The sequence below is a fragment of the Meleagris gallopavo genome, chromosome 5 (genome assembly GCF_905368555.1).
Source record: "Meleagris gallopavo chromosome 5, MGAL_WU_HG_1.1, whole genome shotgun sequence".
NCBI lineage: Eukaryota > Metazoa > Chordata > Aves > Galliformes > Phasianidae > Meleagris > Meleagris gallopavo.
Genome location: NC_139408.1, coordinates 2,937,624 through 2,954,472, shown reverse-complemented (window position 1 = coordinate 2,954,472; position 16,849 = coordinate 2,937,624). Strand labels below are relative to the sequence as shown.

The window sequence follows — 16,849 nt, the reverse complement described above, 5'->3', positions numbered from 1 at the left end:
TGTGAAAATGTCTGCTGGAGGTTTAAAGCCTGGGAGAGTAGAAAGCTGGAAAACCGCTGTATTTCTCAGTTGCATCGTTACCCAACCAGAAAGCTTTGCTGAGGCAGGTGATGAAGGTGGCCAGGCACAAGACTTAGCACCCAATAGCTTTGGTGCTGGAATGCCTCAGCACATTGCAGATTGCCTTCCTCCTGAAGGCACTTTCTACATTACCTTGTGACAAATTGCTTGTATATCTAGGCTTGAAAATCACTAATTCCAATCAGAATTAAATTCAAGCATGTTGGATGTGTAAGATGAAAATCATAGTTTCAGAAGACAAAATTGATAGCTTTAAGGATGTATGCTTTAAACAAGAGAAAAGATAATATATGGATGTGGGAGTTGGGTTGTAGTATTTCATTAGTGCTGTGTATTCTGTGGGATTCTGGCTGGTATTCAAATACTGAGCTGAGCCCTCCTGTATACAGAGAAGAATATAGGATGATTTTGGTAAACACAATTAAATTCATGATGACCTTTGGTTTTCTGCAGTGAATTCTTCTCAGTGTATATAGTCTTTGAATCAGTTTTTCGTAAAGAACTCTAATGTTCCTACTTTCATCAGGGATTTTTTATCAAGCTGGTGACAGGCATGCGAGAAACACCGTTTTTCTGATCCTGAACCCCTATCTTCACCCATCTCCACATCAGCAATGGGTAATATGATTTCATCTTAAATGTTCATTTACAATATTAGGAGTGATTACAGCTTCATTCAGTGCTTTAGTTCTCCTTTAACAGATTTGAAATGATTTTCTTTAATTGAGTTTACTGTTCATACATGAGAAGTATCACTTCACCAAATATATTGTGATTCTGTTTCTCAGCACTATACATGTAGTGATGTTTTTTTTTATTAAGTATTTGTTACCATGACAGTATTTAGAGGCATTTTGAAATGCATATAAGCTTATAAATGCATATTACAAGTCTGCACAAAGAGATTTGAAGCCATTAGTGTCACTTTTGTAGATAAGTATTTAGGGATTCTTAAAGCCAGGAAATATTTGACTGCTTCGCGTGATGAGCTATTAAATCCTCACATGAAATTCAGGACACATTTTTTATGATGAAGGATTTGCTTGTCACAGAGCTCAGCAGCAAACTCATTTGTGTTTTCTGAAGGTAGAAGAGAACTAGCAAGTTGAGCAGAAAGGAAGATTGGCTGGCCCTCAGCTGTGGAAGCATACAAGAAAATCAAAATAAACATACCCCACTCCTTAAATTTCTTCTGGAAGGTTGCTGTACAGCTGAAAGAGCTAAAGCCTTTATATTTTTGGTTGCATGCAAGGTGATGAACCCTAATGGACATATTGTATAAGAACGAGGCCATGGGAAGGAATGACATGGCTTCTTGTATCACGTTTTTAAAAGCACCACGTGAGCACATCTGTAGGGATGGGCTCCTTTGGTTTCCTCGGTCTTTTCTATTTCTCCAGGTCATGGCAATTTCTCCTACTTATAGCTTTGGGTACCAGAGGCTGGAAAAGAACTTTCTTGAATCATTCGCTGAAGGCAATTTAAAAATAATATATTGATTTTTAGATTAATGTCAGGTCAAATGAAACTAGAAGAGGCAATCTCAGTCTATTGAGCTAAAACTAAGGCATTCGCAACATTACCTCGGATGCAGTAAAGATTATAAAAGTTGATAAGGGAATTACTAGGACCGTAAATTGTAAATAGCTGATGCTTTTCATATTGTATTAACATAATGCTGTGTTAGCTCTTTTTATTCAGTTATTACTGGAATTCCTTTCCTATATCATTACATTATTTTTGCAGAGTGTACAGTGCTAATCAGTTAAGAAATGCCAGAATATTGAGTGCTTTCTGAAGCCTTAATTGCAGATATCGTATAGTACATCCTGCTGCATTTAATCAGCTCACTGGCAGTTGGCTGTAAAAGAACCTGCAAACTCAGGGGACTCATCCAAACACTCTTGGGTGATGCTGAAGTCTGGGCTGCTGCCAACACACCTAGGCAGGCAAGCTTGAAGGGGACCTGTTAACGACTATCCTTGCATGAGATTAGCAGGGTTTTTTAGGACTCATCTTTAAATTATGATTACTGAGTTACTTCTGTTGCATATTTTTCAATCTGTTCTAAATAAGAAAAAAAAAAAAAAAGAGAGAGGTAGTTGTTTAAAATGTCCTTAAACACTGTCTTAGGGCAAGTAATTTTGCCTGTTAAGAAGTCTCTCCTAGTATGGGACTTAGCTAGTTTTCTTGTAGCTCACTATTATGCTTCCTGACCGCTATGGAGAAGGAAAATCACTGATTTCTCTCTTAAGTGCATAAGCTTATGCATCTGACATCTGTTATCATGTCTTCCATCATTCTTTGCTTGACTAAACAATCCCAGTTTGTTCAATGCTTTTTTGTTTATCATGCGCTTACTTTAATTCAGTCTCATACCCTCTGTAGACTAAGTGATCATTTTTCCATTCTTAAAATAAATGCTAAGTATTTCAATACATTTGTAGCATCATATATTTTTAATGATAAATTCTCTCTCTCTTTATATATATATATAAATATATATATATAAATATATATGTGTGTATATATATATATATATATGTGTGTGTATATATATATATATATATATATATAAAATCTTTGTTCAGATTAGTGGCCAACTGCTTTTGAATCCAAGCAATGACAGTTTTAAAAATATGAAATCAGAATTCTTGTAGAAAAACATGGAATCCTTTGAGTTAGAAAGGACTATTAAAGGTCTTCTAGTAGAATTCCCCTGCAGTGAACAGGAACACCTACAGCCTCATCAGGGTGCTCAGGTTGGCCTTCTGGGCTGTGGGGCACATTGCTGGCTCATGTCCACTTTGCCCTCCATCAGTACATCCTGTGCTCTATCCTTTCATGTCTCAGTTTGTACTGATAGTGAGACTGCCATGACCTAGGTGCAAGACCTTGCACTTGGCTTTGTGGAACCTCCTGAGGTTCCCCTGGGCCCACTGTTCAAGCCTGCCTAGGGTAATGTGGATAGCGTCCCATTCCTCAGGGGTGTCAACAACACCACATCCACAACTTGCTGTGGGTGCACTCAATCCCATGGATTACAGAATCATAGGATAGAATCATTGAATTGTTTCATCTGGGAAAGACCTGGAAATCATCAAGTCCAGCCATCACCTAGCTTTACCATTTCAAGTATCATCAAAAGCTGTACTAACTCAAGATGGAGGTTGTACAGCATACTTGTCCTCCATCAGCATGGTCTGTTCTGTTTCAGAGAGAAATTCAGGTTGTGTGATCTGGTTTGGCCCTCAGAAATACGTGCTTGTGTCCACTCGTCTTTCTGCATTCCTTCTAGTCACTGGTATACAACCATCTTCAGATCCCTGTGATCTGAAGAGGTTATTAAAAATAATTCAAGCAAACTCTCTCAGGGAATTATATTCTCTTAGTAACCAATGTTTGCATTCTTATCTCCAGGATTTTTTAAGCAGGATTCCTTTTCCAGTCTGTTTCACTGCAGACACGTGTATCCAGAAAATCATCAGTCCATGGAACAGGATTATTAACTCTTTAATTCCCCGTGCTTTACATGATGTTATGATATGGAATACCAATAACAAAAATCATAAAACCATGACAGTAGGGCACAAGGTTAATATGCGGAGTATGGAATGGATGAAGCCATGTTTTTGGAACAAATTATTTAACATTTACCAGAGATTTTGGGGAGTTTATGTTTTCACCAAGTGTGGGTGTATTTTTCTGCACATTTTAAAAGCAAAGATTTTATGAATTCATATATCCCATTCTAAAACATGTGGGCAAGAATATCTATTCTGACATTTTCACTGAAGAATTCTTTTCAGCATTAGCAAATACGTTTTCCCCAATACTTTTGAAAAAAAAAAATATTGTTTTTGGTTGCAATCAAAAAACCTGGAAAAAAATGTATATGTCTGCGTCACATGTGGTGTGCACAGATTGAATACCCTAGCTTGGGCTCATCACTGGGTTGTTTTCTGTGAGCAACGCTCCTGCCTGTATGGCCAAGGCCCCTGAGCATTTGAGGACAGATGGGCAAGGTACAACAGCATCTCCCCAGGGACAAGACATAAGGTTGATGCTCCCTACAGAAAGTTCATGTGCCTTTTATTTGCATGGATGGTATACATAAATCATTGCAAAGATGCTAGAGGAGTTCCTTAGCTTATTCCTCTTATGAGACAGATGACAAGATAAATGAAGGTTAAGAAAGAAATAAGACAGCAGCTCAGAAAGTAATGCCTTCAATTTATTATGTTGGTCCCCAACATCAGAAGCAGATGTTGGTGGTATGGCAGTAGGGGTTGAACCTTCCTGACAATATTCCTTTACATTAATTAGACTTATTACCATTTGTGCTATCTTATACCAAATTTCATTTTTACTTCAGTAAATTTACATATTTTACTATTTACAACCATTGAAGTTTCATTTGTATTTCAGTGCTTTTTCTTATATCTTGGGCATTTTGTAACCTACCTGGCCATGAGAAACTGCATTCAGATTTTGAAGTGCTTGTTCCAGGACTCCCACTTTCTGCACAAGACCCATCCATTCTGCTCCATGCGTAAAAACTTATCTCTAGCAGTACACCATGCTTTTAGCTTCTGTTATGTTGTCTGTTCATGCAAAACTGCCAGTTACAGTCTGCACTGATCTCTTTTCATCTTAACGCTATGAAAATGTGAAAAGCTATAGAGGGTTCTTTTTATTATTATTATTTGGCAAAATGCTAAACTTGATTTTTAAAAAATTTTTTGCCTTTAACATTCATAGCACTTGCATTTTTCCAAAGTCTCTTCTTTTGCACTAATCCATGTGCCAAGCATATACTAATCCTCATCAAAACTATTGGAATATTTACCTTAGAACACTGGTTTTATGAACACTTTCCAAAATACTCAGATATAATCCATAGCAGAATAATATACCAAAGCACATCTGTTCTGTCTATTGGCATTAAATCAGATTGTCATTCAGTTTCATTGCACCAAATTCCCAAGGCTCAGTCAAGTTGTTCTTCAGGCCCCCTTCCACCTAACTGGAATTTTCAATCCGAATTTGGCAGGCATCAGGTTTTCAACAGAACATAATCAACTTACTTGTTGGTTTCCTTTGGACTGGAATAGAACCTGATGTGTAATCAAGTGTGCATATTCCAGCTTTGGGGTCAATTTCTGGCATTAAAATGCAAATTCAAGTAATCTGCAAGACGATTTAAGAGAGACATAAAACTATTAGCATCTGAAGGAGGGCAACAAAGATGGTGAAGGGTCTAGAGGACAAGGTGAGGGAGGAGCAGCTGAGGTTCCATTGCTTTGTTAGTCCCAGAGCAGAGGAGCCCATAAGGAGTGGAGGACAGCGCTGAGCTCTGCTCTCTGTGACAGCAACAGGACCAGAGGCAACAGCATGGAGCTATCAAGGGAAAGTCTGAATTTGGTCATGAGACACTGCTTCAGTCTTTCTGGCTTCTTGCTGACCAGTGGACAGAATGAAGGTGGTGAGTAATGGCGTTTCATAATTCACCTCTCTGTGAAGGAGCTGCTTGCTGGAGAGCTTTCTTCTCCAAAAATTGGAAAAGGAAATAGAGCCCCTTGGTTGTGTGAGGCACTGACATCCTGACTTCTGTTCCTTTTTGGGCTGCTCTCTCCTGATGTTTATTCTCCTTTGTTTGGCTAGCAAATGAATGATAACTGAGCTCAAAACCCTGGGCACCTATTCATTTTATGCTTGGTGCATTTAAGCACTGTCTCGCTCTATTAAAAGACAATAATGCATTTTCTTCCTTTTTCTTTAACCTCATTATATTCTTGCCAAATCAACTCAATTGTACTAATTCTGGTCTCCTGAGGATGCTCTCAGAAAGCATTTTCAGAATTTCAAGAACAGAGGCTGTGGAATAGCCTACTTTGAGGCAAAAATACAGCTTTCTAGAGATGTACTGTGTTTCTAGGTTTGGGGAGAACACATTTTGTTAGATTTCTGATATTTTCTGGCAGAAATGTTTGTTACAGCTCTGGAGATAATCCAGACTTCTGAAGCTTTTTAATTCCCACATTCAATTAAGCACAAAAATATTTTACTTTATTTTCATGGGAAGTATTACTGGTGAGTCAGGCACAAATTTCATTCTGTTAAAGTTATGTAAGACCAGATATTCCTGAAGGCAGGCTTTGTAAAAGGTGCTGATTAAGGCTTTAGAATGCAGCCCTTATTTAGAGCTATTTACTTAACTGTGCTTTTGATGGCAAGTAGACCACCATGGCAACCAAAAAAAAAAAAAAATTAAAAATCACTCTGTGTGAATATATATATATTTTTCACTTTAAAACTAAGCTTCTCCTCACCTATGCCAGGAAAGATCAAAATGCTTAAGGTACATCTCACGAACACAGGCAATGTCAGGGAAGCACATAATGGTGTTTGCAGTAATGATCATGGGGTGGTCTCAATGTTTTCTACAAAAGGAACAGTACTTGGCAGTGTGTCCGCATTGGTTTGCATCTTGCCTTGCTGCTGTGGTACTTAAAGCAACATGCAAATTGGTGTTTAACTGAATACAGTTTTTGTAGACCAAAAATCCATTTATTCCTGGCATTTTAACACTCTTCAAAAATAAATAAATAAACTTGTTTTTTTTTTTTTCGTTAAAAATAATATATTCATGGAGTAGATGGGAAAACAAGGTCTAAAGCAGATCTCAGTCTGATATACAGAGAGAATACATTGGGTCCTGCTGTGGATAATCTAGGAAATAGGGGTAAAGTAAGGGGTGAAGATGTGAAAGAAGGGCAGACTTTTTTCTGAAGTATTAATTCCAAAGAAAGTAATGCAGTTATTCTTGCATGGGAATACTACCAGATTTGTGTGTGTACATGACAGCCCATACCATGCAGGGTATAGAAGACTTCTGATTGTAGTCTACTTATGGTAATCCGTAATAGAGTCCTTCTTCTTTCCTAATTCTGTGAGCATAAGGTGCAATAGCACACTTAGAGACATTGCACTAGATAATGTACTCATTAAAACAAACAAACAAACAAAAAAAAACCAATTAAAAACTGTAATCATGTTTCTATAGAGTGAGCCTTAAGTATTTGCATTTTATTGGCTGCTTATATAAATCTTACAATTTGGGACAAATGCTTCAAAATCCTAGATGAAAACCTGGCGTTATTTACTTATTTATTTATTCTTTCAACCTCTGAGTTATTTATGTAATTTTTACCAAGAAAAAGTTGTAAAAGTAACAGACCTCGTTTATTTTTAAAGTTGATCATTACAGGAATTACTCTGCTAGGCACCATCTGGGATCAAGAACAGACTTATGCTAAATTTTGGAAGAGAGGTTTGTGCAGGTGCTGGTAATTTGCTAATTCTGCTGCTGAATTTCCTGCTGCTTCCACAAAGAAATAGGTCTTTTCTTCACTGGCCTCAGTTCAAGAGGTATGTAGTGAAGAAATGTAGTTCTAACTCCTGTATGAAAACATTGTAGTAGATCTTTGGTTTCCTTGTGGCTTTTTTTTTCTCTTCTTGTTTTACTCTGCATTTGTTATAGTTAACAACAAAAATAAAGATGTGCCTATTTAATTGAAGTTTACAATCAGAGAAGAGAAAGCTTGTTCCCAAAAACGACTTCAATGGGAGAAATATCTTAAACGCTCTAAGACCTTTGGTTTTGTTGCATTGTTGGTTTGCTTCTCTAGGTGAAGATGGTGTCCTTAGGGACTGCAAAGAGTTCCATACTGATGGAAATATCAAATGCAAACCCAAATATAAAACTTATGAATAGTAAAACAGTTACTGCTAGGTTTCTTTCCCTGCACAATCCTCTTGAGATCAATTTTAACTCTAGCTGCTACATTTAGTAATGACCTGGAAGCATATATAAAATCCTTAAGGCAGCAGTATGTGGAGCCCTAAATTGAGCACAGGCCAACAAGAAGTATTTCAGTGAAGAAGCTGGAGACTTCTCCTAAGAAGCAGTTTCTCAGGGATGCTGCCAGGTCTGTTTTCAATGCAGCAGAAATTGGGAGTTATCAATCTGTTAGTGGGTAGTAATCCTGCCCACTGCCAGAGGGCTGTAACCAAATGATCTTTGAGGTCCCTTCCAAACCAAGCTATTCTTTTTTTCTTCATTGTCATTGAGAAGAGAAAGGATGTCATGCACTGATGAGATCATCACTTTAACAGCAGCCATTTATGTCAGAGTGTTCTCTGGAGGTAAACACAATGATCACTTCTGAAGTTAAAATCATAATTCAGCCTGGCTCTTCCCTTAACCCTGTTCTGACTGAGGTGGTTTGGTTCAACTGATTTGTTTAAATGCTGAAGCGGGCAACTGCCTATTTCTTTAAGAATGCCCTTAATACCTGTTACAGCTTGATTTTTTTGATTCAATATCAAATTCATTTTTTGATTCAATATCAAATGCAAAGGAAACCAAAATCAAAAAAGCAAAATGTGTATCAGGCTGGCTGGGAATGTACAGGAAGAAAAAGCTATGAAAACATTATTCTTTGTGTTGCATTTGAAAAATGCACAGGTGACAAAAAGTTATTTTGCAAGTGACAAAGAAATAGTGGCTCATCAAGAAAAAGAAAAATCACCGTAGCCAGTTTTGATGTTGGAAATAGTGCTGCTTTATACGGGAATACATGTCTTGCTAAGGAATAGACAGGCTGAGACTTTTCACATTAAAGCATCCATTAGTATTCTTATTATGAGCTAGTTATACTTGAATTTAGGGATAAATGAATGATTGGAAAGTGTTACTATCAGCAAACTCAAGAACAAAGTGGATAAGATCCAGGTGTCTGCTTGATAGAAGTACTGGAATACATTTTTCTTCAGCTGTTCTGGTTACTGCTATGATAGAGACTCCTTTTGCATCTGTTGAAAAGATTGTAGATTATTTCCATAAATATTCCTTCCTCAGTGTAATTCTTCCTGATGTACAGCTTGAGAAGTTGGAGCTGTTAAAGTTCACTCCTCTAAAATAAAAACATACTTAAATAGAGAAAAAAGATCGCTTTAAAAATTTGTCTACATACCATAGGCATTTCCTTTATGTTTTTACATTTAACTGACTTGAGCTACAGACTTTAATAATGGTCAAAAACAATTATAGACATGAAAAAGATTTAGAGAAAGTTGATATGGAGGAGAAACTGGTTCCGATTGGTCATTCTTTCTATATTGCTCATCAGAAAAGTAAAAAAAAAATTATTAATAAGATAAAAGTTGACCTATTTGAAAATCTGTGCCCATATGAGTAAGTGATACTTTTTTAAAAACTATTTATGCATGTTTTATTGAAGACCATGCAGCTGATCCTACCAATTCCTTTCCCTTTCATTAGCTATGCATCAAGACTGAAGTTTATTTCTTGCCTTGTCTACCTTAGGAAACAAAAATTTGATGAAAATATGATATATACAGTGTACTTAAATGTTTGTATTCCTCTGTCACAGTGCTTGTAAATTCAAAACAAAACAAAAAAAGGGTAAAATAAAGGCATTAAATGGAAACAGTCTTCAAAAGCATGACTGACAATATCATTAAATCTCATTAAATCGTTAACACCTTCATAAGTCAATTTAATATGTGGGATGACAATGAAAAATACCATCACAGTCTGTTATGCTTGTTCAGGAGGCATTTACTGGCTAGCCTAGGAGTTTTACTCACACAGTGGCTGCGTTTGGACATTTAAAAGAAATAATGTTGACCTGCTCATTTCATAATGGAAAAGGCAATCTGAAAATATACCTTAGAAAATTGGTGTTCATAAGCTTGCTCAACTTTAAATCAACTAGGTGAAACTGAATATCCTCAGTATTTGCTGAGGTACTTCAAACAGATGAGAACTAGTATTTGCTGTTACTAAATTATAATGTTTCTTCATTATTATATCTTTTAGTAATGAGTTCCCAGAGTTTAATAGAGAAATGATCATGTACTAGGTTTTCTTTTGGAGGTTGCAGCTGCCAATCAGAGTAAGTGTATTCATTAGCAGTAAGTACTTATTACACCATTGGTTACTGAAACCTAAATGTCATTGTGCTCGTCAGAATGGAGCTGATTTATTCTTCCTCTGTAGAAATATGAAGAATCATAAATGTGAAAACTATTGCAATCTTTTCTTTGTATTGTATTTTCCTAGACAGTCTAATAATGATGACATTGACATTTGAAATTCCACCTTCTCATTGTGCTTCTTGAATGATGCTTCATTTTAATTAGTTATGTGTTGCATTTGAAGTTGTTTTTGTTTTTTTACAATTCAGAAAGTCATTTTATCAAGAAATGCTTTTGATTATGTGAGCTGTTGGTGAGATCTGTGTGTTGTTGACATTGATTGTGGACATCATTACATACTCTGTAAAGCTATGGATTTGACTTTTATAGTAATTACTCCTGCTTCAAGCGAAGATTTATGCTGGATTAAATGGGCAATAGTTCTTAGGTTATTCTTTTTTACATTAGCACCAATCAAGTCTTCCTGAGTGTGCTTCCAGTATTAGGTTAACAGTGCATATGGGCTACCTATAAAACTTTCCTCAGATACAATTCAGAGTTCCTTAAATGTAAAATGACTTTTTCCCAGCTCTTAATAGAAATTATTAACTGTATTTCACAGAATGAGGCATAGGAGAATCTTCCACTTTTTTGTTTCTACTGGCCAAAACCTGGAGGCATCTGAGAGCCGGTTTTGTTTGAAATTTTTCTAGATTGGCAGAAAGTTAAATGTGCATGAAATTGTGCATGCTGATTTAACCATCAGGAGAGCTCATCACGCTGAAGTTCCATCCTTCCTGCCTGCCCTGCCAGGGAGCTGTGAGATGTAGTACAGCTGGCTACCCTGGCTTTGAGCCACGGAGGGATTTGCTTACATAGCAGGAATCCCCTGTTTTCCCTCAGAAGAAACACCCTTTAAGGCAAAAGTGCTAAAATAAAAGGCAGGATTTTATCAAACCGTAAACTTTTAGCACCCTTTTCTCCTAGGTGAGAAATTTCTTTAGTCATCCTGTGCTCGTATCCATGCTCATGCTAAGTGCCAGACAAATATTCTGCAGGGAAGAATGAATTAGATGCAGTTTAAACAGAAAAAAAACATACTGTTTTTCAAGTCATGATCTTGCCTGTCTGATAGCAATCTTAATTCTTTGTTTCAACAATCTTGCTGCTGTGCTAATATTGCTATAGTACACACAATAGACATTTCCACCGCGTTCCAAAACTTTTGTGCTGGTCATTAGGATTTCCTTCCTTGAAATCCCACGTCTCTCATAAATTTGACAAGTAGTTTCTTGTCGTTTATAGCAGTTCCAAATATCCCTGACATGGCAATTATTGTTGTAATGTTGCAGTGGGAAAGGTCCAGGTTTGAGAAAACACCCCTACATAGAAGGAGAGGAAGGAAGAGGAGTAATTGCAGTAAATCAGTTGTGACTTTCTTTATGATGTCAGCCACAAGCTGTTGGTATGTCAGAGATGAGTAAGCATTGGTTTGCAACAGCAAATGCCACCAAAGGTCACAGGTTGTGGAACTGGACTGGGACACTCCAGTAGAGAATGGATTAACATATTAAATTTGCATTGTGAAGGCAGATCATGCAACTGTGTGTAAATGTGCCACGAGATTATTTTGTTGTGACTCATTCTGCACAAGCAGAAGCTCCTTTGTGTTAAGAAATCTGTATTAAAAGGCACACAGGAATATACAGTAAGAGATGCAAAAGAAGTAATTTCCATTTAAATTGAGGCAGTCTTACAAAATAATTGTACTTTTTAAAATATACAGACCACTTAAATTGCTGTTAAAATTGAATGACTGTGTATTATTTGCATTACTTTATATTTTTTTGTAATAAAATGATTCATCTTTTTACATACAGTGATTTCAATAAGGATGGAAACTTTTTTTTTTTTTTTGCCAGCAGATCTAATGATGCAGTAGGATCCTTTTTTACTGATTATATATGACTGCTCAAGAAACTGAGAGTTAAAGCTATCCAGCATAATTACCAAATCCATCTCTTTCTGTATTATGCTGGAGCATCCATTCCTCTAGCTGGCATAGCTTTGGTCTCATAAACCTGTCTGGGCAGCATGGCAGACACTGCCTGGTCAGCTGTGTTTGAGCAGGACAAGGTTGGGGCCGTAGCCCAGTGCCTCACCACGTGCTGTTGGCACAGAGCCTTCGTTTCAGAAGCATTAAGAAGCAGAGTTCTGTCCACTCATAATTATTGAATGACCTGTGGTACCTTTGGAGGCAGCAGGTGCTTACCTCTGTCTGCCTTAACCTCAAATTAGCACTGAATTGAGCAAAGCGTGGTGTGAGCTTGGGAAAGTTGTGGAATGAAAGACCTTTTCAATCCTTAGCCACTGCAGGTAAATACCAGACGTAGCCTGCTAATCAAAGGCCCTTCATCATGGGCTCCTATGCTGAGTTTCAGAGAAGGGATGTACAGCTTTCTTCAAGCTGCACGGATTTTTTTGAGGAAGATGCCTCAGAAATTCATGGCGCTCCAAGCAGCAGAGATATTTTTATTTCCCATTTCTTTCCAGCACAATTGGAGAGGGTAAAGTACAACACTAGGAGATAAAGATTTAGAAGAATTTGCTGCAGAGTAAATTACGCTGTAATTACAGCAGAGAACTAGTGTAGTAAAATGGATTCTCTCCACTAATCCTTTGAGAATTCTTGACATTGCGTACAGCAATCACAGATCTGTTGGCCCCACGCAGACTGAAGGCCTCAGCGCTCTCTGTAGGCAAGCCACAAGAAAATCCATCGCAGAGGTAAAATGTACATTTAAACTTGGCACTTGAGAGAGTGCTCGACTTTTGTCGTGCCCTCTGAAAATACATGGGGCAGTTTTTTTGAAAATACTGAGTATCAGTTTCACAACATTCAAATGTTAATGCTGAATTAAACAAAGTGTGACATTTATTCAAAAAGAATGTTTTGTGAGGACCCATTGTCTTGGCCGACGTGTTACTTGTAACATACATTGTAAGATTTAATATCCAGACAGGAAATATCACTAATAAGTGATGGGATATTATTTTCCAATCATTTCCTTGCTATTTTTCAAAGCTTTGCCACGTTGCTCTTAATAGTTAAGTGAAGCACAGCAAGTTGTCATTTTGAGACAAACTAATTCGTTTTTGACACAGAAAATGCAATTCTGAGCATTCATTGAGGCATTCTCTTCCAGTGTCCATATTTCCATGGGAAGAGCAAGTTCTCCAAGAAGCTCCTTCCCTGTAGCGAGCAGTTTCTTTCAGGTTCTTCCAAAAAGAGAAAGAAGATACTGAACTTTCAGTAGCAAGAAACAAAATAAGGGCAATGCAGATAGTAAAGCAAGTTACTGTATTTAATGACTCCTGCTTTCATGTGAAATATCTACTATGCAGTGAGTACATGTGTTTTAATTGCTATTAAAAGTTTCATGTTTACATATCCATAATTTTATGTAATTAAAGTAATATGACACAGTTTCATAATGCTTGGGGTAATAAAGAATAACGTTCCTGTAGCGTATCAAAGTCTAAATCTTACGTGATGAGAGTGATGATGTCAACAAAGATGATAATGCGTATTATCAGTGTGTGTCGATGAACGATTCTGTAGTGGGTTGATGACAGGGGAAGTTCTGAGCACTGAGAGTTGGGCAAAGGCAGGCTCTGAGCATCCTGGCAAAGAGTCTTTCAAGTAGAGTGACAATAAATCATATTTTTTTATTCCCTTTATTTCTTGTCAATAAAGCATCATCAGTTCTACTTGCCTAGACAAGTGTACTTGGATTATTTACTGTTCCCCTGTGAATCCATAGAAAAAGTAGAAATTTAAAAAATTATTGTGTTATTGCAGTTTAGTCTTAATGGGCATTACAATTAACATAAAGGGAAACTTTCAACATAAAGGGAAACAACATGAAGGAATTTAGCGAGTGAACATGTCCAGATGTTTAAATGACTGGTAACAGTCTCAATGCCCAATACTGCAAGCATCTAGGATCTAGGAAGAATGGACAATTTCTTGTTTCCAGGCATGCAGTATGAGCAGCTATTGCGTTGTTTGTTATGTCACCAACAAGGACTTACAGCAGAGAACTTGCTAATCATTACAGCATGGAGCTGTAGTGCTAGCATGGGGCAAACTCAGAAAAAAAGAGTGAGATTTCCATTCTCTTCAACTAGCTTGTTACCTATTCCGTTGTTCTTTTGTTACACTTCTTCTTTGACGATTTTCATTTTCTACATTCTATTTGGTAAATTTGGTAATGAAGTTGACACTAGAGTACTGCCCTAATGGCTTTAAGGCTTATGTACCACAGAGTTATGTCATTAAGCATGAATTTGATAGATAGAAGGTTGGGTAAAGAATTCCTAGATTCTGTACACAGCCTGGTGTTCTTCAAAATTAAATACTTAAGACATTTTGATTTAGTTGGAGAGTTGCTTATAAATTGGATGAAACCTTGAATTTTCATAATTAATTAGTAGTCTTTCTTTGTTATGGTGTAATACAACAGAGCTTTGTGCTTTTTCGTTTTGCTTCTTCAGGTATGAATACAAGCAAGAGTGAGACAGTGAAGGAGCACCCATTGAAACCCTCTAGAAGATCTATGCCATGCTTAGCACAGAGCCAAACACATCCTCAGAGTCTGAGCAAGCATTCTTCATTTCTGCAGCCAAATCGTGTACAGCCTCAGCCTCTGAGTGCAGGGACATCTACAGCTACCGTTGATGTAGTGTCAGAACGAGGTAAGAGGCTGTTGTCTCTCAGCATCTTGTTCCACACTGGCAATGGAAGGGATCATTGTTTAATGTCCTGTGGTATCTTGGGCTGATCTGCTGGAAATGAGCTAGCAGTGTGCCCTTCTGGTGGTATCCAGGGGTACATAATGAAGAGCGTGGTCAGTAGGTTAAGGGAGGTGATCCTTCCCCTGAACTCTGGCTTGATGAGGCTGTATCTGGAGTGCTGTGTCCAATTCTGGGCTCCCCAGTTCAAGAAAGACAAAGAACTGCTGGAGAGACTAGCCAAGAGCCAGAGAGATGATTATGGGCCTGGAGCATCTCCCTTATGAGGGCAGGTTGAGAGGCATGGGACTGTTCAGCTTAAAAAAGAGAAGTCTGGGAGGAGATCATATCAGTGCTTATAAATACCTAATGGGAAGGAATCAAATGGTTGCGTAGCTGTGCTTATAAATATCTAATGGGAAGGAATCAAATGGTTGCGTAGCAGGCACTTTTCAGTGGTGCCCAGCAATAGGACAAGGAGAAGTGGGCACAAACTGAAACATGGGAAGTTTCATATGAATATGAGGAAAAGCTTCTTGACTTTGAGGGTGACGGAGCACTGCAACAGGCTACCCAGAGAGACTGTGGAATGTCCTTCTCTGGAGATATTCAAAACCTGCCTGGATGCTTTCCTGTTTAGCCTGCATAGGGAGCCTGCTTTAGGAGGGAGTTGGGCTCAATGATCTCTAGAAGTCCCTTCCAACCCCTGTGATTCTGTGATCTTAGATATACTTTTTAAGCATCTTCCATTAAATTACAAGGACATTTGATAATCTTCACTTTGTTTAGATATCTTACAGCTTGTTAAAGAGATAGTGATAGAGTTGCCCACAATCTCCAGAAGAATCTTGCTGCTAAATTCTCACAATTTCTGTAGTGCTTAAAGCGAGTCTTACATGTGTTTTTGTTTTATTTTTCTGAATTACAAGCTTATATTTGCTCATTGAAAACAAGACAAGGAAGTTCTGACATATGCTGCAAAACAGCATGAGAGTTTCATTAGTCTCTCCTAGGGGAGAGAGTTAAAAATAAATATTGGGCTTTCTGTACTAGATGTCAGTATGAGCATGTGGGAGCAAACTGGTTCATTGACTGTCACACACCGAGGGAGAGTGGCATGAGGAAAATGAAAGAAAAGGCAGAAAATCCCTATGAATTTTACTTCACGTTGAACGAAGGAATTGCTTTTATTTTAGGATTTATGTTTAAATAAATGTGAATTAACAGATAGACTAGTCCAGCTGGAGATCCCAGCCACTGTATGTGTACCCTGTTGCTAACTATTGCCAAACACTTTTGTCAGCTCTGTGTGAAGCTGCATTGAGTCAATTAACACAACTTTTTTCTGCTACTAAATTTTGAGAAATTCTTCCTTAATGTTGATAGGCAGTAAATGTTACTGTGATGTTATTCTACCAAGGGAAACTTCTCTTAGGAAGAAAGTCTTTTTTTTTTTTTTTTTTCTGCCAGTGGAAAATACTCATTAAAATTGCAGCATGGATTTTTTTGAGTCACTGACAGCTTTAAAAAAGTATATTTATAAATACATAAAAGAGTATGTTTATGCTGATATGACTGTTGTATTTCTTCCAGTTAAAGTGATGGAGACTTTGGAAAACAACTTGCTCAAGCTGTCCAGTACAGAATACAGTGATCCATTTTTAGGTAAGTTTATGTCTGAACTGAAATAATAACAAATAGCTGATGTTTCAGTTACACTTGTGGCATTTAAGTGTGGAAAGGCCATACTTATCCTGAAGTGCCAGGTGGGTTGTTTGGTTTTGAAATGGGAGACAAAATATGACTAAAGAAATATGTGCTGTCTTATGTACTTTAAGGGAGACATTTCAGAAAGTTTCCTAATGCTTTATCACTTTTTGAGCTAACAGTACATAAGGACAGAAGAGAAGTATTTATTTTTGCAGAATTGATGTAACCCTTTTCTGTAACAGTAGTTCATAATACAATT

At 37.4% G+C, this 16,849-nt stretch overlaps 1 protein-coding gene across 3 annotated transcripts in view; it reads left to right on the top strand.

Moving 5' to 3' along the window:
* ANO3 (anoctamin 3) overlaps positions 1–16,849 on the top strand; it is a 167,304-nt gene that overhangs the window by 76,149 nt on the left and 74,306 nt on the right. For all 3 annotated transcript variants that reach the window (XM_085223884.1, XM_085223885.1, XM_019615250.3), the window contains exons 2-3: positions 14,644–14,844; positions 16,474–16,545. In XM_085223884.1, the coding sequence (XP_085080010.1) occupies positions 14,644–14,844; positions 16,474–16,545 (273 nt within the window). The remainder of the gene's footprint in view (positions 1–14,643; positions 14,845–16,473; positions 16,546–16,849) is intronic.